Source organism: Notolepis coatsorum (assembly GCF_963971535.1).
Source record: "Notolepis coatsorum genome assembly, chromosome: 1".
In the NCBI taxonomy this organism is placed as follows: Eukaryota; Metazoa; Chordata; class Actinopteri; order Aulopiformes; family Paralepididae; genus Notolepis; species Notolepis coatsorum.
Genome location: NC_140165.1, coordinates 229,802,305 through 229,824,531, shown reverse-complemented (window position 1 = coordinate 229,824,531; position 22,227 = coordinate 229,802,305). Strand labels below are relative to the sequence as shown.

At 43.7% G+C, this 22,227-nt stretch overlaps 2 protein-coding genes across 2 annotated transcripts in view; both read left to right on the top strand.

Annotated features, from left to right (window-relative positions):
• ece2b (endothelin converting enzyme 2b) overlaps positions 1-5,820 on the top strand; it is a gene marked incomplete at its 3' end in the record, with an annotated part of 247,781 nt that extends 241,961 nt beyond the window's left edge. The window contains exon 17 of the mRNA XM_084309069.1: positions 5,703-5,820. Coding sequence (XP_084165195.1) covers positions 5,703-5,820 — 118 coding nt within the window. The remainder of the gene's footprint in view (positions 1-5,702) is intronic.
• Positions 5,821-12,853: 7,033 nt separating this feature from the next.
• ano7 (anoctamin 7) overlaps positions 12,854-22,227 on the top strand; it is a 74,716-nt gene continuing 65,342 nt past the window's right edge. Inside the window, exons 1-3 of the mRNA XM_084320598.1 lie at positions 12,854-12,933; positions 19,393-19,521; positions 21,806-21,863. Of these exons, the coding sequence (XP_084176724.1) occupies positions 19,429-19,521; positions 21,806-21,863 (151 nt within the window). The 5' untranslated portion in view covers positions 12,854-12,933; positions 19,393-19,428. The remainder of the gene's footprint in view (positions 12,934-19,392; positions 19,522-21,805; positions 21,864-22,227) is intronic.

The following is a 22,227-nucleotide window of genomic DNA, read 5'->3' as shown; positions in this document are numbered from 1 at the left end:
AGAGAGAGATATCTCCACGGCGGGAATAGAATAGAGTGCATTAAAAACTCACCAAACGTCCAAGAGGATGGAGACAACCGCGTGGAGTTGACGAAGTTCATCTGCCGAACGACCGTTCTCTTCATCTTGGCATAACAATGCTGCACGCGCTCTCTCTAGGTTAGCTAACGCTAGTTAGCCTTTAGCTAAGCTACTAGCCGACATGGCTATCCCGACTGAACCACACGTTAGCACTCGATATTATAACGTAGCTAAAGCTAACTAGCTGTCCCTGCCTTTAGCTAAGCCGACATGGCTAGCCTGACTGAACTTTCTAACATGCAACAACTTTCATCTTCAGTCCATCTGCCGAACGACCATCCTCTTCGTCTTGGCTGGCATAACCTCCAATGCTGCACGCGCGAAATAGTCAGACGCAGCTGACGCATGCCGGCCGACTGTACACATGTAACCCCTCCCTTCGTTGAAACCAATAGTATGTCTGCTGCAGAGCCCCAGAGCTCCAATAATGTATCTGCAGAGCCAGGAACAAGTCAGACACATTCTACAAACATGTCTAATGTGAAATATATAAGCATATAAGCAAAACTAGATTTTAGGTCTGGGATGAAAAAGGGCCTCGCGGGAAGGGGGGCCTCGCAATTATTTTTTTTTTATTTAAAAAGAAATTTTAAAATTAAAAAAATATATATATATTCTTTTTTATTTTTTTTGTGCAAGGCCCCCCTTCCCGCGAGGCCCTGTGCGACCGCACTGCTCGCACACCCCCTGAGGCGGCCCTGTATGGAGATGTTCGTTCTCCATTCTTTTTGCCCCTCTCTTCTCCCGCTTACGCATGGCTGAGAGGGGCTGTTGAGGTGGTTTTTATAGTACTCCTCTGGCATCCCTGTGTACGTCCCGGTCCGCCGGGCCCGGTCCGAAGTCGTTTTCGTCGACCCGTAGGCCTGGGATAACCCCTTTTTGAAAACTAAAACACTTGTACTGCGGTATAGCCAGTGTATACCCGCAGGTGTGTTTTTGGGTTTTTTTCCTGAGGGGTTATAGGAACAACCACCACATGTTGAACCAAGAGGGTGGTTGATTCCCTGGTGTGTTGGAGTGGAGTCAACTCCCGGGTTACCCGGTTGAGTGTGCCCCTGCACGTTCATGACGCCTGCCAATCGTGTCAGCCTTCTCTGCCTCGGCCCCTCTAGAGCGTCTGGGATTTTTTGGTGGAGGCTTTGACATGGTGCTCAACAATGCCAGCATACGCCCCTTCCGCCGGGGTGCTGTTTTCAGTTGACCCCTTTGGCGCCTGTCTCGTCCGCAGTGCTCCAGGCTCGGGTCAAGTGCCTGCTGCCTGGATTGAGGGATCGGCCTCTTCTGGAGGTAGTCTCCCCGGTGCGCTGCCTGCTCCCGCTGTAGTGTAGCCTCTTGAGTGCTTCGAGTTACAGCCATGCTGACTGCCTGAGTATGCCAGGGTCAGTGAGCCAGGCGGCGTGCTAGTGGGGGTTAGGGCCTGCTCTTGGATGGGCCCTGTCCGAATATGCTGGCGATGTGGGGGGCAGTGTCACTAGTGACCGCCTGGTGAGGTCTTGATGCTGTGGCGTCATTGGCCTCTCCGAGCCCCCTTTTTCCGGGGGGATCCAGTCCCTTCTGGGTCTGGGTCTTCCTTCGCGCTCCGCTGCTACGGCCTTGCCACAGGGTTGAGCTTTGCTCTTGACCTCGTGATTTTGGGGGCGGTAACAAGGTTTGTTCCTTCCGTTCATTCCCTGGTGGCATGCGGGTTGTGGGTGTGCGTAGTCGTGGGGTCAAGCCACTGTCTGCTCACCCTGTGCGTTGAGTTGCTCGAGTTCCTCTTCGCACGGTCGGATCCGTCTCCCTCCCGTCCTCCAATAGGGAGGGTATCGCTCCATTAGGGAGGGTCGGGGGGCTCGGTCCTCCCCGGTTCTGATGGTTGTGGGGGGCCTCAGTGGGGTTTGTCGAGCATCAGCTCCCGTTCAGCTCCCGTTGTGCAGTAGACGCTGAGCGGAAGCTTATACAACATAGAACAGTAGGTTATGAATATAACCGTGTTCTATGAGTATAGTGACGCTCAGTGTCTAGACGCCACTGCGGCCCTTGATCTTACCTTGTGGTGAAATGATTGAGAAGGAGATGAGTGTGTGGCCACACCCCTGCTTATGTAGGTAGCAGATGGGGGTGTGGCCAGACGGATGTTGGTATGTAAAGGTGATTGTGAAGTTTTTATTCAGTGCACGTCACTGGAGTGAGATATGTGCAGTAGACGCTGAGCGTCACTATACTCATAGAACACGGTTATATTCATAACCTACTGTTTATGAACTTGTATTTTATGAATGAGCATGTTTGAAGAGTATTTAGTTTATCAATTGTTAGTAGGGAATATTTGCAGAATAGAGGTGCAGATGGTTCATATCTGGTAGAGTGAGAAATCAACTGTACATTGGAGGTGGTTGGGGGGGGGGGGGGGGGGGGGGGGGGGTTGGGTAGGCAGGGTGGGGGAAACTGTACAACTGTACAAGCAAAACTGTACATTGGAATATCGATGAAACCATACGTGGTTCTAAGAAGAGGGTCTCGTGTATCCTTGGGTTAGGTCATTTACTGTACATTGGAGGGGGTTGGGTTAGGACATTTACAGGGGCCAGTTTCGAATTGCAGTCTCCCGTAGGTGTTCTTTGAGTGGTTTTGAAAGTGGGTAGTGATTCACATTCCTTTACAGCTTTGGGTAGGGCATTCCACATTGATGTGGCATAATTGCGAAACGTGTTTAGTCCCTTGTTTGAGCCGAATCTGGGTTTAACATGATTTGTGGAGCTCCCTCTGGTGTTGTGGTTGTGGTATTCACTGACCTTTGGGAAGTATTTTGACATGTACATGGGTATCTTAGTCGTGTAGTGTGTCTTGTAGACCAGGCCCATTGCAAGTCGCTGTACTCTGTCTTCTACTCTAAGCCATCCTAGGTAGTCAAAGTGGGCAGGGGTGAGGTGGGTTCTAGGAGTAAGGTCAAGTAGTAGTCTGACCAGTTTGTTTTGTGATGTTTGTAATCTTGTTTTTAGCGCCTTTGAGGTACTTTGGTACCATGAGGTGCAAGCATAGTCGTAGTACCCTTGAATGAGTGCTCCTGCCAGAGTCTTCAGGGTATTCTTGTTTACCAGAGAGGAGATCCGGTACAAGAATCTAGTTCGTTGGTTGACCTTTTTGATTACATTGGATGCCATTTTGTCACAGGAAAGATTTGCCTCTAGGATGGAACCTAGGTATGTAATTTAGTCTTTCCTTGTGACAATGTTGTCACCCATTGTAACTGAGAAGCCGTCTGTCTTGCTGAGTTTGTTATTTGATCCGAAGAGAATGGACTCTGTTTTACCCAGGTGTAATGATAGTTTGTTATCAGCGAGCCAGGTGCAGATTCTGCCGAGTTCTGAGCTGAGGGTTTTTTCAACCTGTAACTTGTTCTTCTCAGAGACCAGCGGGGCTGAGTCGTCCGCGAACAAGAACATTTGCATAAATTAGGAACAGTAGTGGTCCTAGTATGCTTCCTTGTGGAACACCACAGCTCACTGTGAGGGGGGGGATAGGGTACCATTTACCTCCACCATCTGTTCTCCCTCAAGGTAGGATTGCATCCAGCTCACTGATAGACTATCAAAACCAATTGCTTTTAGCTTGTCAATCAGTAGGTCCAGCATGACCATGCTGCAGTATTTGCCCGCGTCCACCTCTTGTTTGATGTGGTCGTTCAAGTAGAGAAGGCATGTGTCAGTGGAGTGGGATGTTCTGAAGCCAGATTGGAATTCGTAGATTTGATTTTTTTCCGCTAGGTACTTTTCGACCTGTTCGTAGACACATTTTTCCATGACTTTCGAGATGGAGGTAAGAATAGAAACAGGGCGGTAGTTGCCTGGGTCTAATTTGCTGCCCTTTTTGTGCAGAGGGGTCACTCTCGCAATTTTGAAGTCCTTGGGGACGTGTCCCTGTTTTATGGAGAGGTTTATTATGTGTGTGATGACTGGGGTGATGGCGGCTGCTGAGTCTCTGAGGAATTTGGAGGGGATGTTGTCATGGCCAGTGGCCTTGTTAGGTTGGAGGGCGCTCAGTTTTTTGAGTACCTCATCTGTTGTTACCATTTCCAGTTTGAAGTCGTCTTTGCGGACCCCTAGGTTTTTGTAGTATGCTACTATGTGTTCTACCCCATAATGCCTTGAGTGGGAGGGTAGTTTGTTTACCAGTGTTGTGGCTATGTTTGTGAAGAAAGTGTTTAAGTAATTGGCTACATCCAGCTTGTCTGTGATGTCCGTCTTTATGTTTGAGAATCTGGTTTTAAGTTTTTTACTGCAGCCTAGTTGATTATTGAGTAATTTCCAAAGTTCACGTGGTTTGTTTTTGTTTTCCTCTGTTTTGTCATTGATGAAATTCTTTTTTGCAGTTTTGATCATGGAGTTTATGTCATTTCTTAGTCGGTTTCTTTCCAGTTTGAGTTCAGTCACGTGGGCTTGGAGTTCACTGCTCAATAATAACTCCTAGAAATTTAGTGAATGGCACTTGGAGAATTTCATTTCCATTCATTAATATTTTAGATTCTTTGATGAGACTGCTTTTAATCCCATCATGACCTTGAGCGGAGTTCTTTAAGATCATGATTATCTCATACAATTCCTTAGTACTAGGAGGATCAAAACTTGGGAGTGAGGAGAATTTTACTTTGATCAGACTACAAGGGCTCAAGTTAGAGTCTGCTATACAAGATGCCAATGAAGAGCCAACATTTACAAATAATTAATTGAAACCATCTGCAATTTCTTTTGGGCTGCACAGAAGAGTTCCATCCTTCCTTATCATCTCAGCAGGTGCAACTGGTGGGGATTTATTCCGATTTAGCAAATGGTTGATGAGTTTCCAAGTAGGGGAGAACGGGGATTGTGACATCCTCCGGGCACGACGCAAAACACAAGTAGATTTCTTGAACTGATTTTAATGAAGCTTGTTCATTCTCCATCCAAACCTCATCCAAACCGTAAAATCTGTATGAGACAGGGACAGAGAACAGGGTTATGGCCTTGGACAGGGCGAGGGCCAGAGCTGCTTACAGGGATGAGGACAGGGTTCCGACGGCGGAGGCCTGGCACGGGGACAGGGGCCCGACGGCGGAGGCCTGGCACGGGAACAGGGGCCCGACGGCGGAGGCCTGGCACGGGGACAGGGGCCCGACGGCGGGGGCCTGGCACGGGGACAGGGGCCCGACGGCGGAGGCCTGGCACGGGGACAGGGGCCCGACGGCGGAGGCCTGGCACGGGGACAGGGGCCCGACAGCGGAGGCCGGGCACGGAGACAGGGGCCCGACAGCGAAGGCCGGGCACGGAGACAGGGGCCCGACAGCAGAGGCCGGGCACGGAGACAGGGGCCCGACGGCGGAGGCCTGGCACGGAGATCCTTTTTCCTCTTTGGTCTTGACAAGTTCCTGCTTTTGCTTGAGTCCTTTTATCTCAGCCAGTAAGACCTCTTCTTGAGCAAGCTTAATGATAGCAAACTCAGCTTCTTTTCTTTCTTCGATACTTGTATTTTTTCGTTGGTGCGTTCTTTTAGACCTTTATGTTCTTTGGCCATTCGTTTTAACCTTGCCACTGCCTTTACAGCTCTTGTCCAGTCAGATAACTTCTTCAGGTTGTCTAGTAAAGATCTCTCTTCTCTTGTCTCAGTGTTACACACGAGAGCCTTGCGAAGTTCCGGGTCATCTTCGTTGACCTCTTCCTTCTTGCATTCTCTGAGGAGTGGACCCTTTTGCCAAAGAAACTTTGGTCCGGTGAACCAGTTTGAGGACTTAAGTTGATCTGCAGTCAAACCTCGAGAGGCGTGATCCGCGGGGTTGTCCTCAGAAGCAACATAGAACCACTGTTCAGGTTTTGTACTTGACTTAATTCTTTCGATGCGGTTGGCTACGGTAGAGAGCACACCTCGTCTTGTCAGTGGATGGGGCTTTACTTGGAATCTGAACTGAAAGGTGTCGGATCATGTAACACACCACTCTACTCCAAGAGCTCTTTCCACATGTTGTTCTCCTAAGTCCATGTCTTGTTCTTTAACTACAGCACATTCTTCTTCTGGGATGCTTGCCATGACGCTTTTGCTGTTAGAGACAAACTTGTGCAGTCTTAACCTCCCAGTGCTGCAGAGTTCTCTTGACTCTTTGACAAGTCTTATGGCCTTGTCTTCACGTTCCACGCTTGCCAGACCGTCGTCCACGTAGAAATCCCTTTGGATGAAGAGTCTGGTTTCCTTGTTGAACTGGCCTTTTCCATGCGCTGCCAGATGTTTTAGGCCGAAGTTGGCACAGCCTGGGGACGAGGCTGCCCCAAACAGGTGGACCTTCATTCTATAGACTGATGGTGCTGTATCCATTTGGCCATTCCCACCATAAGAAGCGTAGATAATCTTGATCCTCTTTTCTTACTTGAAACTGGTGGAAATAAATTAAGATGTCGCACATGACAGAGCCCTTTCGGAAGCGGCACAGGACACCAACCAGTGCATTTGTTAGGTCAGGACCAGTGAGCAGATGGTCATTGAGGGAAGTCTCTCGGAAGCGGGCAGAACAGTCAAATACGACACACATTTTTCCTGGTTTCTGCGGATGATACACCCCGTGATGAGGTATGTACCAGGCCGGGCTGTTGTCTATCTCTTCCTCAGGGACTCTTTCTGCGTCACCACAGGAGATTATATTCTCCATAAAGGTACAGTAGTCCTTGTAATAATTTCCATCTTTGTTCAGTCTTCTTTTTCGAGACCCTTCAGGCGGTGAATCGCGCTGATCTTGTTGTTAGGTAACTCTGGTCGTTCTTTTTTGAACGGCAGGGGCATCTCAAAGTGACCGTTTTCCTTCTGTGTGATGTTTTCTTTCAGCTTTGACAAGAACTTCAGGTCATCTTGTGAGATGGGATTATCTTCCTTGAACCTTTTTGAGAAGTCGGACTCTAGGACCTTTAGAATTTCTGTAGGGGTCACTTCTTTCACTTTGAGCCGATTTACATAGTGTACTTCTGTTCGAAGGTTGATTGAAGACTCAACATCCGGTGTCACTTGTTTTACTTCTATATGATGACTCGTTCCGATGGCATCTCCGAAATCAACACAAGGACTTCCACATCCCACAATGCTCCATCCTAGGTCCATCCGTTGTGCATAGGGCTGGTTCGATTTGCCAGATACAACTTCCCTTGGTAGAAGCGCTTGGGAGCAGTTGTACCCGATGAGCAGGCCTACTTCGCAGTTCAACAGAGGTGCTATGTCTTTCTGAAGGTGCTCCAGGTGGGACCAGGACTTTGCTTTTTCTCTCGTTGGAATGTGAGCTCTGTTGACTGGGATGAACTCTCTTGTGTAGGCTGGTGGCAGGGATATCGTCTTGCCTATATTGTAGCCATGGACTTGTAGATTACTCACCCTTAGGGAGTTTACTGTAGAGGTTGCAGTCATCGTGGTGAGTCGTAACTTGATCTGGTCTTTGTTGGCTTTCAACGTGTCGGCGACTTCCCTTAGAATGAAGGTTGAGTCGCTCTGGGAGTCCAGCAGCGCGTACACAAGGACTTCTTCTGCTGGGCAGGTTGTTGATGAGAGCCAGACTGGGATGATTGCAGAGGTGATCGCGCCAACATTACCAACGATAGCTCTGTGAGTCGTAGCCGCTGTAGTGGGTATTTCAGGAGGCGTCGATTTAGTTTCCTCTTTATCTTGATCCTCCTTTTCTCTGACGTGTGTAGGTTTCCTGTATTCCTTGGCTCTATCCGAGTGCAGTGATGTAGGGTGCCGCTTGTGGCACACGTCGCATTCACTCCTTCTGCTACAATTATTTGAGAGATGGCCAGGCTTAAGGCAACCGAAACACAGCCTGTTCTCTTTAACGAAGGTGGTTTTCTCTTGTTCTCCTTCTTTCATGAACCTTCTGCATTTGAGCAAAGTGTGTCCATCCCTCTTGCAGAAGACACATGTCATGACCGTCTTCTCGTTTGAGCTTGTAGCCAGTACCTTTGCTCTGACGGTCCTATTCCTTCTGTCCTTTGGGTGCTCTGCTTCGCCTTGTTTGATTGAATGCATGGAGGTAATTGGGTGACAGGCGATCCTTACTTCGTAAATCAGGAATGCGATGAACTGGCTGAAGGTTGGGAAATGGCCATTCCGATCTTCCATTTCAACAGACTTTCTACTACACCTGGCCATCAACCAGTCTGGAAGCTTGGAGATAATCCTCCTATTCTCATTACAGTCGTTCAGGATTTCCAGGGCCTTTATGTGAATCATAGCCGCCTCACAACTGCGGAGAAAATCAACGAAACTTCTGAGCTCGAGGCTGTCTTTGTGTCCGATCTTGGGCCACTCGTTGAGCTTCTCTCTATAGGACTGTGTGATAGTGAATGGGTTTCCATATCTCTCGTTCAAAAGCTTCCACGCTGCAACATAAGCGTTCTCTGTGCCGAGTAGGAAATAGCCATCGATCGCCTTTCTTGCATCTCCATCTACATACTTGCGGAGATAGTAGATCTTTTAATTTTCCTTGATGTTCTTCTGAACTATCAGAGTTTGAAATGATAGTTTCCAGTCACTGTACAATAATGGATCCCCTTTGAATACTACAGGTTCAGGAATGGGGATTCTGTTTGAACTCACTGCAACTGCTAGGATCCTGACGAGCTCTGAAGTACTTTCACCCAGGAGGGGGACTACAGTTCTTGGTGCAGAGAGCACATACAGAGTTGTAGGAGCAGGCATTTGGTTGACTGTTCTCCTCTCACTATCCACTTTGATGCTTAGCTTCTCTTCTTCTGTAGTCGCCACTTGGTCGGACACTTGGATTCTTGCTTGGGCTGCATTTAGACTTTTCATTTCCTCCAGTTGCTGTACCTTTCGTTTCCTTTCATCCAGGGTTCTTTGGAGGGCTGTATGCTGCGATATCATTTGAGCTTTGATTTTAGCTTCCTGTTCCTCTTGCTGCATTCTTCTTTTCAACTCATCTGTTTCTCTCTCCAAGCGTCGCTTGACAGCTGCTGCTTCTTGTTCGGCTATCTGTTCTTTAGCTTCCTCTTCCAGCTGCTGTATCTCTCTTTGTTCTTGATCTTGCTCTTTTGTTAGCTTGAGAACAGCTTGGCCTGCAGCGACATCGGCAGCAGCTTCTTGACGTCTTACTGCGGACCCATTCGAACGTACAGAGGTCTTCTTTGAGTTAGAGAAGTAAGAGTTGTTGCTTCCTGTGAATAGAGAACTGTCTTCAGGATAGTCATCTTCTTCTTCAGGTGTTCCATACAGTCGGCGTGAGGCTCTTTTGAAGATGAACAGGGATGTTTGGGAGCACAGATCGACTCTCCTACGGGTTTCCTGATCTGGCGTGTCAACTTGTCGTAATTCTTCATATGCACGCTGGACGTCAGTGGAGAAACCACGGGTTTCAGTAATGACTGTTTCGAGTTCCTCAGTTACTATCTCAGTTTGTGATAGTATCTCCTTGGCGTCTCTTACCATTCTTTTCCATCTCTTATATACGAATTGGAACCTTCGCTGGAGTCCTACAATTTTCTCCTCTTGCATCTCTCTGCCCTTCTCTGTCAGAGTTATGATTCTTCCACTTTTTCTTGTATTCCTTTCAGCAGTCTATACCTTTCGGGCTGCTCTTGGGAATCTTCTTTGTTTCTGGGTTTCTCTTCAACCTGATCGATAATCTGTTCCTTTTGGGCTATTGTGTCATCTTCTTGTTCTAGCTCAGTAATCTCTCCTTTACGTGACATGTTGAAGGCTATGTGTAAATGTCAAGTTAATATGCGAGACTAATAAGTGTATAAGCCTTACTATTATTACTTGAAGTGCGATTACTAATTAATTGCTTAGTTATAAATGTAGACTTAATTAACCAAGCTAGTTTACTTATTTAACTAGGCTGGTAGACTTATTTATACCAGGCTAGTTGTCTTAAGACAACTAGCCTGGTATAAATAAGTCAACCAGCCCAGTTAAATAATTATTTAACCTGGGCTGGTTGACTTATTTATACCAGGCTAGTTTACTTATTTAACTGGGCTGGTTGACTTATTTATACCAGGCTAGTTGACTTATTTAACTGGGCTGGTTGACTTATTTATACCAGGCTAGTTTACTTATTTAATGTAGGCTGAATTCCCCTTTAATCTATATGTATCAAAAATAAGGTTGCTCAATGAAATTGCACTTTTAAACCTCAAAGCTCTTATTTCAATACATGCCTGAATGGGGATCTAAGCTACAGAAAGTATGGTGCTTCAAAAACATTACAAAATAAACACATGGATAAAGGCGACACCTTGTGGTTGTGACTCACTCCTATCACCCTTCTAATACGTTTACAAAATTACCCTTTGTTAGAACACTACTTCTTACAAGCGTCCAACCTTATGGCTTTTGCAAATATATAGTGAAGAACGTGAGTTTAGAACTTTACGCAGGTGCCGTCTTCCAGATGCTGTTGTTTGATGAGCGTTGACTTGAACACAGGCGCCATCTTGTGGTTTACACCGTGGTCCATCCCATGCGCTGCTTCATGACGAGCGAGACGAAGACCAGCGGCGCCATCTCCAATTCTGGACATTTAAATACCAAAATATGGGAGACAGGACCCTCTGGTGGTGGTGAAATATAATGAATGTGACAATCTACCTGTGTGACAACGTCCCCCGTTCTAGACGTAATGTAATTTCACGCTTGAGTAAATTTGTCTGCATAGTAATTTTGGTAAAATATTTAGTCAGTATGAAAGTCAAATGTGATCTGAATAGTGAGATCTTTTCTATTTTTTCTTTTATTCTTTAATATTATTATTATTATTATTATTATTATTATTATTATTATTATTATTATTATTATTATTATTATTATTATTATTATTATTATTATTATTATTATTATTATTATTATCATTAAATTTTTTCTTGTTTAAACTGTGGATTGTTTGTATATGGTATATACATGGTATGGTATATACATCGCGAAAAACTGTGATTGTATTGTTTCCATGTGTCAAATAAAACTCTGAATCTGAATCTGTTACCACATTTATATTGGTGGGGTTGATTGTAGCTTTTTTTTGCGGGAGCATTTTTGTTTTGCTCTTCAGTAATCAAGGTTGCCCTTAGAGGATTTCTTGTTATTTGTGACAGTCATGTATCTAAAGCAGAGTTAAACATTACTAAAAATGCCTGGTAGGCTTCATTAGCATCTTGTAACTTTAAAACCTCATTCCATGATACAGCACTGATTGCATGTTTGAATGACTCCATATTCTTTCTGGTAAACAGATTTATTAAATTTTAAGGGCCCTTTTCGGGCGGGGGGGGGGGGGCTTTTTATGCTTTTTGGGGGGTTTTGGTGATCAAATATTGAATATTGAACTATAATAATCAGTGCAGGAGCTCACTTATCCTTGAAATACACTTTTATCACTGATTAAAAGGCCCATACATCTCTATTTCGTTCAGGGGGGACAGGGAGGGAATAAGTGCTTACACTACAGACCCCAAGAAGTGCTGTATATTCTGTATTGTCTAATATAAATGCATTTTTTATTCCAATCCCGATTTGTATTTGAGATTCCCAAATCCCATCGGATTTGACTTCTTCGTGTCCCTCAATGAGTGTAATACCAGCATTCAACTGTATGCGCCACAGCGGTTTCTATCATCATCATCACACACCCATAGATATATATAGAGATCTATGATCACACCACCCACGCTATGCATAAAATATATAGGTCCGCGGAGAGGCACGCTGAGGAGGCCGTGCAAACTGCAATGGAATATGGGGCATCTCTCTCTAATTGTGCTCCCTAAAGTAAAGTTGCATCTATTATTTCTAAGTGGCAAAGAGAGGCATGCAGCATTCCTCTGCATACTTACACTAAGCCAGCAGAGACAGCAGAGAGACAACTCCTCGAGGGTGAGGGTCATAGATTGACAGCTCTGAGATGGTGTTTGCCTGTCGGTCTTTCAGTCAATCAGAGAGCATTAGTTGTCTGTCCGTCCACTGTGCTGTTTAACCAGGGTGGAGATCAACAACACAGCCACTCCTTCATATCAAACAAGAATCTCCTTCCTCCCCTCTCAAACTTCATCCCGGTTTCTCTCTCTCTCTCTCTCTCTCTCTCTCTCTCTCTCTCTCTCTCTCTCTCTCTCTCTCTCCTCTCTCTCTCTCTCTCTCTCTCTCTCTCTCTCTCTCTCTCTCTCTCTCTCTCTCTCTCTCTCTCTCTCTCTCTCTCTCTCTCTCTCTCTCTCTCTCTCTCTCTCTCTCTCTCTCTCTCTCTCTCTCTCTCTCTCTCCCCCCCCCCCTCTCCCCTTCCCCAACCTCGAGTGCCATTCCTTCCTACCCTCCTTCTCACTCGTACCAGTGTGCGCGGTGCTGCTGAGTGCTGTATCCTGCAGTCCTGCAGACAGGATACCAGTAGCCTACTATCTTCTTACCAGAGACGGGGAAGTAACGCTAACAAGACGGGGGTTGAAGGAGGAGGAAGGGCTGATGGAAGGGGACGCTGCAGGGAGCGACCGAGCCTTGCATCTGTGAGTGAGAGAGCGGTGTGTCTGTCCGGGGACTTCCCACAAGCCGTTAAAGCCACTTCCAACTCCAAGCCTTCATGTCTTACCCAGTTAAACGTCTTTTAATCAACTCCACCTGAGGAAGAACTGCCTGAACAAACCCGACCTCTCACATTTTACAAAACGTTTAGTTTGTTTCTATTTTAATTCACTGTGTGGGGCAGTGTATAAAACACAGTATTCTAGTTGTGAAGGGTTTGTTCAAATCCTCTCACGCACACACACACTGTGGAAGCTGGACTCCACACCTACTGAGCTGCTGTGATGCTGCTGAAGAAGTTGCAGCGGTTCACACCACGACCCTGAGGCTGGATCCTCACAGCAGGTACGACTGGCCAGCAGGTAGACATGATCTGCAGACAGTAAACCAAGGGAGGACTTATCATGTAATGTCATCCTCTTTTCGAACAGGAATTGTACAACATATTATTAAACATATAGATACGTTATATTTTGTGTGGTGGTGTTTATCATTCAACATTTCTAAGATGTATAGGCCTATAGAGGAATAGAGGTGCCAGTCTGTACTGTACAAGTGTTATCGTTTTTGTTTTCCTTAAGTTTATAAGTTACATATTATCATTAAAATCACTTCTACTATCAATCAATAAAAAGTAGAATTTGAAACAAAACTCTGAATAAGTAGGCTATACTTAAAACTCAGAATAAGTAGGCTATAATTTAAACTGAATAAGTAGGATATAATTAAAACTGACATGTGGGCTATAATTAAAACTGAATATGTAGGCTATATTTAAAACTGAATATGTAGGCTATATTTGCATTTTTTAAATATATATTTGTATCTTGTTCATTCGCAATACATTATTTTTTCAATTTAAGTAGTCAGGTTTTCAGTGTGGGGAAGATCTAAATTTAAAATTCTTTATATGTAAATGTTATTCTTGGTATGTAAACAACAGGAGATTGTAATCAAATAACAGGTGATTAGTTAGTATACACCCGTGGCCAATCAGCTATGTTTATGGAATTGCACCATACTAGAAGGAAATGCTGGGATTTTAGACACTGTAAAGGTTTAACCCTTTTTTCTTAAGACAAGGTGACTTAGAATAAATGCATTACTTGGACCACACATATTTTGTAGTAGACCTACAGCCACAGCGATGAATTAAAGCAAGCAATCTAAATTTGTGATCACATCAATTGTTCTGATTATCCATAACATTTACTGTGACTTGAGGTTCTAGGTCACCTGTAAGCAGGACTGTGCACACAGACATTTTGAGGAACAGAGACTCTAGGAAATAATGGTCATCATGGTCTGTTTTAACGAGGATGACAGAAGTCTTAAAAACTAAAAACACATACAAGAGTGTTTTGTAAGTGACCAGACTTAACCATTTGACCCCTATCCATACATGCTCCTGCCTGTATGGAATACCATCATGCTCAGAAAACCATGTATACCATCTCAGGAATACAGCCAAATGTCTAGTTCACGTCACCGTTCGGCTACACAATCCTTGCATACTGGGGCAAAAAAAACTGTAAATACTGGTCTGTACAATATGATGATGCTTGTAGTTGTATCAATCACATGCGTTGCTCAACAACTGATGTCCTCACCGGCGCCGCTGCTCTCACGTTGGTTGAGCATCGGTGAGTCACTCGAATTCATAGGTCAAAGGTCAAAGTTGACCAAAACGTTGAACAAGTGAGCAAGGTGTAATTTATGTGCAGTGGAAGGCAAATGGTGATGTGCAGGCTTGTGTGGTTTTGAATGCTGGTGAATGAGACACCAAAATGTTGTGCATAATGTAAACAAGCCACAAGAGCTAAGTAGCAGGTATACATCATCCCCCCCCCCCCCTCCCAGTGAGCTGTGGTGTTCCACAAGGAAGCATACTAGGACCGTTACTGTTCCTAATTTATGCAAATGACATGTCATCAGCTTGTGACTGCAACTTGTTCCTGTTCGCGGACGACTCAGCCCCGCTGGTCTCTGACAGGGACAAGTTGCAGGTTTAAAAAGCCCTCAGCTCTGAACTCTGCAGAATCTGCACATGGCTCGCTGATAACAAACTATCATTACACCTGGTTAAAACAGAGTCCATTCTCTTTGGATCAAATAACAAACTCAGCAAGGCCAAAGGCTTCTCTGTTACAGTGGGTGACAATATTGTCACAAGGAAAGATGAAATTATATTATACCTGGGTTCCATTGTAGAGGCAAATCTTTCCTGTGACAAAATGGCAACCAATGTAATAAAAAAAGTCAACGAACAATTACCGGATCTCCTCTCTGGGAAACAAGAATACCCTGAAGACTAACAGGAGCACTCATTCAAGGGTTCTACGACTTGCACCTCATGGTACCAAAGCACCTCAAAGGCACTAAAAACAAGATTACAAACATCACAAAACAAACTGGTCAGACTACTGCTTGACCTTACTCCTAGAACCCACCTCACCCCTGCCCATTTTGACAACCTAGGATGGCTTAGAGTAGACGACAGAGTACAGCAACTTGCAATGGGCCTGGTCTTCAAGATACACTACACCACTAAGATACCCATGTACATGTCGGAATACTTCCCAAAGGTCAGTGAATTCCACTACCACAACACCAGAGGGAGTTCCACAAATCATGTTAAACCCAGATTTGGCTCAAACAAGGGACTAAACATGTTTTGCAATTATGCCATAACAATGTGTAACGCCCTACCCACAGCCGTAAAATAATGTGAATCCCTACCCACCTTCAAAACCTCTCTCAAAGAGCACCTATGGGAGGCTGCAATTCGAAACTGGCCCTGGTAAATGTCCAACCCCCCCCAACCCCCTCCAATGTACAGTTTCTTCCACCTCAAATGTATATATTCTCTTTTAGAAACTCTGTCTCTTAAACAGTACTGTATATTTGTATATCTTGTATGTCATAAATGTCTGGATGTAACAGTACTGTATATCTGCATGTCGTGTATGTCATAAATGTTATGATGAATTGAAAATGGGGGACCCTGATGTAAACAAGACGAAAGTCTTTCTCTGGTCTGCATCCCCTTAACAATTGTGTGTATTGAGCCGTACTGTATTGTACCCATTCTGCAATCTGTTAATAAAGTTTTCAATCAATCAATTAATCAATGTAAACCAGCCATAAGAGCTAAGTAGCAGGTAGAAATCCCCTGCCCTAGTAGTTAACTCTTGACCAAACTGCAAAATCTGAATTTGTTATAATTTTCACCAATTCTTTTTAGAAAAGACTTCATCCTTTCTGTAATCCTAACCTCTCTGATTATAAACATGATGTGACGTCGTCTCGAGAGTCAGACACGAAGATACCAATTTCCTCTCTGTGCGTTTTAGTAGAAAGCTATCTAACTGCACACTAGCCTAGCTTAGCACAAATTAATGGAAGCGGATATGGACAACTAGTAGGGGTGGGACGATACATCGATCCAGATCGATACATCGATGTAATTATCAACAATCGAATCGGATCGATGCGATGTAATAAGATCGATTCATATCGATACTCTTATTTTGAAAATCCTGTGGCGAGTCTCATATCCGCCCAAGAACAACAGCAGTAGCTCCGTGTGTGTAGATGTTACAGCATAGCATTCTCCCTTTCTGTGTGTGTGTGTGTGCGCGCGTCTTTGGAAAGACCAGATGAGGTCAGAGGAGTTTGATGTTTAAATGTTATTTAAACATAAACAATATAATACATAATAAATGTAGGCCTATACATGATCATGCAACATCAACAAATTGTTGTAGGAACTGTTTGGGAGAGGGAGGGTGTGAGTTTTGAGTTCCAAAAAATGTAGCTTAAAGTTTAAAGCTCAATATATAAAAACGTGGCGCTTTACAGTGAACAGGAGGTCTATTTGTATTAAAAACAATAGATTGATTTTCCTTTAAATGTCTGGAAGAGCTCAAAAATACAAATGTCAAATGATATTTTCATTACCTTTTTTTTGTTGATCTAAATGTTACTGATTGTGTTAAATGGGCATATGATATCATCTCATATCGATCGCAGGCACCTGAATCTAATCGTATCGTATTGTATCGTGAGAGACTTTGTGATATCGGCAAATATCGTATCGTTGTCCAAAGAATCGATATCGTATCGTATCATGATGAAACTGGTGATTCCCACCCCTAACAACTAGCCTAGTTTAAAGAGGTGTTTTTGGCCAACAGCTTGCTTGTTCCTTTAACCTTCACCTCAGATTATAATCCTGAGCAGGGGTGCAGTCGTGCACACACGCGGTTACACGGCGTGTTATTAGTAGGTCACTCAGGGCAGAAGTGCGCGCAATGATTGATTGATTGATTGAAAACTTTATTAACAGATTGCAGAATGGGTACAATACAGTACAGCTCAATACACACAATTGTTAAGGGGATGCAGACCAGAGAAAGACTTTCGTCTTGTTTACATCAGGGTCCCCCATTTTCAATTCATCAGGACATATATGACATACATGACATACAGATGATAAGTACCCGGCCGTTGTAGAAAGCACTTCTCACCTAGACTTTGCATAATAATAGGAACATACGAGAAGGTGGGGGGCTGCTTGATCTCCATTGTTATGCATAATAATCATCTGTTCTGTGCGCAACTGAGGGAACATGTATGCGCGTGCGCGGGAGCGGGCGTGCACGTGGCGTGTAACCAGTTCCCATATTACGACTGCACCACTGATCCTGAGCCCTTTTATTACCTTAAATCTCACCCTCACTGGAAACCAGTATTCCTAATAGGGATGCCCCGATCACGTTTTTTGCCACCGATACCGATCACCGATCGCCGTGAACCATATCGGCCGATACCGATCGTTTCTGATTAAAAAAAATGTAAATTTATTTTATATAATTTTTTATTTTTTTATAAAATATATACATTATATAATTAGACTTGTACTTGTATTATCTGCGAGACATCGCCACCACGCAACAAGCTCCACTGTCTGTGTACTCGAGTAGCCTCGAGCTACGGCCAGGATTCTCCTGCGCTGCAGCTGGACCCTATTGGTATAACGTTACTGTGCTCAGCAAGCCCTCAGCTCGAATACGCATCGAATCAGTGTTATAAGACATTGATATCAGGAGCTATCTGTAGCTACTGCTAGCCGGATATATAACGTTAATACAACGCCTCAGTGAATTATTTAGTTCAATAGGACATTTCGTTTTGAACAGTGAACTAACTTGCGCTAACGTGAGCTAACAGGTATCATACACGTCTCTACTAGACTTGCTGGAGCGTTTGTTGATGTCAGGAGCTATCGGTAGCTGGCCGGCTAGATACCGTTCGGTTAGACAATGCCTCATCATGTATTAAACTAAAAGTGAATAGTTGACTGGGTCATTTTGTAACGGTAGCTAAGCTAACGTTAGCTCAGGGAGACGCCGTCCTCCCGTGTCCCGTCCCACTAGACTAGACCCGTGTTTACATGCGTGCGGGAGGGGCTGGAGGGATGAGCAGACGCCGCACCACCCGGTGTCTGAGACAGAACTCAGCGACAGCGAGTGAGATCGGTTTTGACGATCGGCGAAAATAAAGCATTATCACCGATCACCGATCGCATATTTATGCTGATTATCGGCCGATAACGATCGGTGGCCGATCGATCGGCGCATCCCTAATTCCTAATAAATCCCTTTAAATAGAGGTAAGTAAGGGTTAGGAAGTGGATCGCATACATCCTGTGGCTAAATCCCTTACATTGGGTTCCCAGTACATTACCTTAAAAGGGCATTCGGCCTGATTCTGCCTGCATAGGATGACCCCCCCCCCCCCCCCCCTAGTATAATTAAAGTCATTGACCCATGATCAATGCATCAGCAGGATGGACAATGGTCAAGAGTGGCTGGCCCCGGAATGTTTCTGACCACTAGACTGAAATCTGATACTCTTTGTGGAAAAATGCAATTATCTCTCTCTACCTTTCTGCACTCCTAACACACCCTATTGTGTCTCCTTTATATTTCTGATATTAATCTTTCTTATCAATAATGAATAATCCTTGCCTCTCGGGACCACAAAGTGAATTCCATATTGATTTACATCCTTACAGTAAGTAAGTAAGTAAGTAAGTAAGTAAGTAAGTAAGTAAGTAAGTAAGTAAGTAGACGAATGCACTCAGTAGCGTAGTAGTAGTAGTAGTACTAGTTTGCCAAGGCTTAACAATATCTCTGCTTTGCTACATTACTACTGGGTAGATGACAATGAGTTGCCTACATTGCCAGACTCAACAGACTCAGGCTGTAAATCCATGTTCGTATGGTAATACAACCTTTCATCACATTGTCGTACAACAAACATATTTTGCCAACTTTGGTGCAAAGGTTTGGTAAACCACATTTACAAGTAACACATTACTTCCTGTTATTCATGTGTTTATCCTAAATCTGATTGGTATCTGGTGGCCATACAGTTTTGGCCTATCAACTTCCTACATAATACATCTAAAGATGTTGGCTCCTAACTAACTGGTGAGCTCACAGCTCAATGACAAACATGCAGCCACACTCCAGTGTCACATAGCAAAGCAGCAGAGCAATTCATGTAGATTGTTCAGAATGTTTATGCAAACATAGGCAAATGAGAAGCCTTAAAGGGGAAATTCATGTTCATAAGATGCCAGTCTTATGTATATACAGTATATATATATGTATATATGTATGTATGTGTAATGTATGTATGTATTGTATGTATCTGTTTTTGTTTTCTGTTTCCATTTTTGTAGAGAGGTCTCTAGAGCTGTAGAGAGGTGATTTAAAAAGCTGACATGTGTTTTAGCTGCATGTGGGGAGAAGGTGTTACAGAGGAGGAGCCATGAGGAAGAGGGATGGACTAAAAGATGACAGCACCACTCTAATCACCATGCCCAAGCCAGCTGATCACAACTATGGAGCCATGAACATAGAGGTAAGAGACCACTCTCTCCCCCTCTCTGTGTGTGTGTGTGTGTGTGTGTGTGTGTGTGTGTGTGTGTGTGTGTGTGTGTGTGTGTGTGTGTGTGTGTGTGTGTGTGTGTGTGTGTGTGTGTGTGTGTGTGTGTGTGTGTGTGTGTGTGTGTGTGTGTGTGTGTGTGTGTGTGTGTGTGTGTGTGTGTGTGTGTGTGTGTGTGTGTGTGTGTGTGTGTGTGTGTGTGTGTGTGTGTGTGTGTGTGTGTGTGTGTGTGTGTGTGTGTGTGTGTGTGTGTGTGTGTGTGTGTGGCGTACAGTGACGTTTGCCCCTGTGCTTGCGTGAGAGAGCGGTATGTCAACCCTCTATCGGCTCCGTTCTGATGCCTCCTGTTTTCATTTGGGGGTTAATTAGAGAATTTGACTACAAAGACAGGAAGTTTTAGAAAGGACTGCACATCTTAAGTGTGAAACATTTAAAAGATAAGCCTTTACAGCAGGGTCTCTGAATATACGGCTCAGGACCCAGAATGGGCCACAGTGCCTGTCTCTGATGGGTCCCCTCTTAATAAGGGCCCTTCTTAGGTTATAGTGTGCTGCTAATCAGTGTCGTGTCCATTGATTTCCAGGAGTAAATCCATTTTCTTTCTAATGAAGGCAATTAGTCTATTTGCAGTTAAATTAATGAATGACTGCATACCGGTGCATTGTTTCAGTGTGGCCGGTCCCAGTGGGAGTCAAACCCCTAAGATCCAAGCACTCTACCCAATGTGCTACACAGGACCAGATGAAAATAGCAGTATGTTTAATGTGACAGGACCCCCTCTTTAAAGGGATACTAAACGGACATTAAGTTGTGTGGAATACTTACTAGCAGAAGTGGTGCCGTGCCCATTCAAACTGGGGGGGGGGGGGGTTCTTTATATCTGGATTTTTCATATTCATATAAACAGTTCATATTCACAGGTGTGCAAGGTGAATATGTATACTGTACGACGTGCTCAGAAAAGTATTGGTGTTACATTATGGTATGTCCATTCATTGTTTCCTTTTTATTATCTATGTTCTCTAAATTTATTTGCCTTGTGTGGATAAAGTATTTTTTTTAAAGTACTGGTTAAAAAGTAAAGTGCCAGACAGCACAGCAAAGATAACCCAAACATTCTTTGGTAGGGGTATGGTTAGAGTTTGTGCCCCCCCTTAATTGTGCCCCCCCAGAATGTTGGCCTGCATGCCGCCCCTGCTTCTTGGTAGTGTATAGTCGATGTGGTAACATTATCTTACCACATCCGCTCGGTTTTGAAGTGTCAAACTGGCAAAAAGCTAAAGGCATTGCGTCAACTACACCAGGGGTTCCCAAACCTTTCAGGCCGGGGCCCAGAAAATAAGGCGTCAGAGAGCCGCGGCCCAATGCACATCGTCTGGCCTTTTTTTTTTTTTTTTTTGCCAGGCGACCGATTTTTTAAGCCAAATATCACTTCAATCCTATTAAGTTAGTTCAAGTTAGTTATTCATTTATATGTGCTATTTATGAGAGGGCTAACTTGTTGCAAAATAATAATGATAATAATAATAGCCTCATTAAAATACTATTGTTGCTTCGGTTGTTTTCAGCGTTTTATGTGCATAATCTGTTATTTAGTTTGAAATGTTCGTTGAAATAAGTAGATTTTTCGTTTTTGTTTATTTATTAAGTTAATATAAAACCATATAGTCACATTTTAGAATACAATAGAATAGAATTTTAGAATACAACTAGAAACACTGTCCTGGCCTGCTTCTAAGTTCAGTGACCTGACAAAAAAATGTTTAATAAAAAAAATTAAAATAAAAAATAAAAAATTAAAATGTTTTTTTTTATTTTTTTTTATTTTTTTAAATCATCTCGCGGCCCATCCGTGGCTGCTCGCGGCCCACCTTTGGGTCGCGACCCCGACTTTGGGAACCACTGAACTACACAACTAGAAGTATTCCATACAACTTAGTGTCGAAAAATCTCAACTATCCCTTTAAGTATTTTGTAAACCTGAGGGAGAATACAAAGCAGGTTACATTTAGACCAGGCATATAACTAACGTTGTTTAAATACATTTAAAATGACAATTTAGACATTTGGCTGATGCTCTTATCCAGGGTGACTTACTGTAAGTACAACAGTGGAAAAGGACAGAATTGTGGAACACAGTCACATCATTTAACTTAATAATCAACTAATTAGAAGTACCTTGGAATACGAGAGAGTGATCTAGAGAGGTACAAATGTGTCTCATATCAGCAGTAAATGATGGATTGTCAACGTTTCCTAGATGCCTAAAGTCGCCTCTACAGACCGAAATGTCTTCAGCGATGGGGTCACTCGTATTGGTGAGTAGTCACTCGTGTTGGTAAGTATGTAGTACTGTAGATAGTATATAGTATAGTCGTATGTTACCCACAACCAATTTAACAAGGGGGTCGTGATGTCACTAGTATGGATGGCCTTCTCTTAAATGGGCAGATTCCCCACTATGACAGGATGGACAATCATTTAAGGGACACACAGATTACATTTTTTTATAAAATAAAAATAATAATTTTTCATTATCAAATTATCAATACACTTAAAATTAATACAAACTAATAATATGAAAACAAAAATGTTAAATGTTGTGAATTGACTATATTTTACTCTCATTGAAATTGAATGGTCAGTGCATGAGACATCCTTTATAAAAAAAATAATCATTTT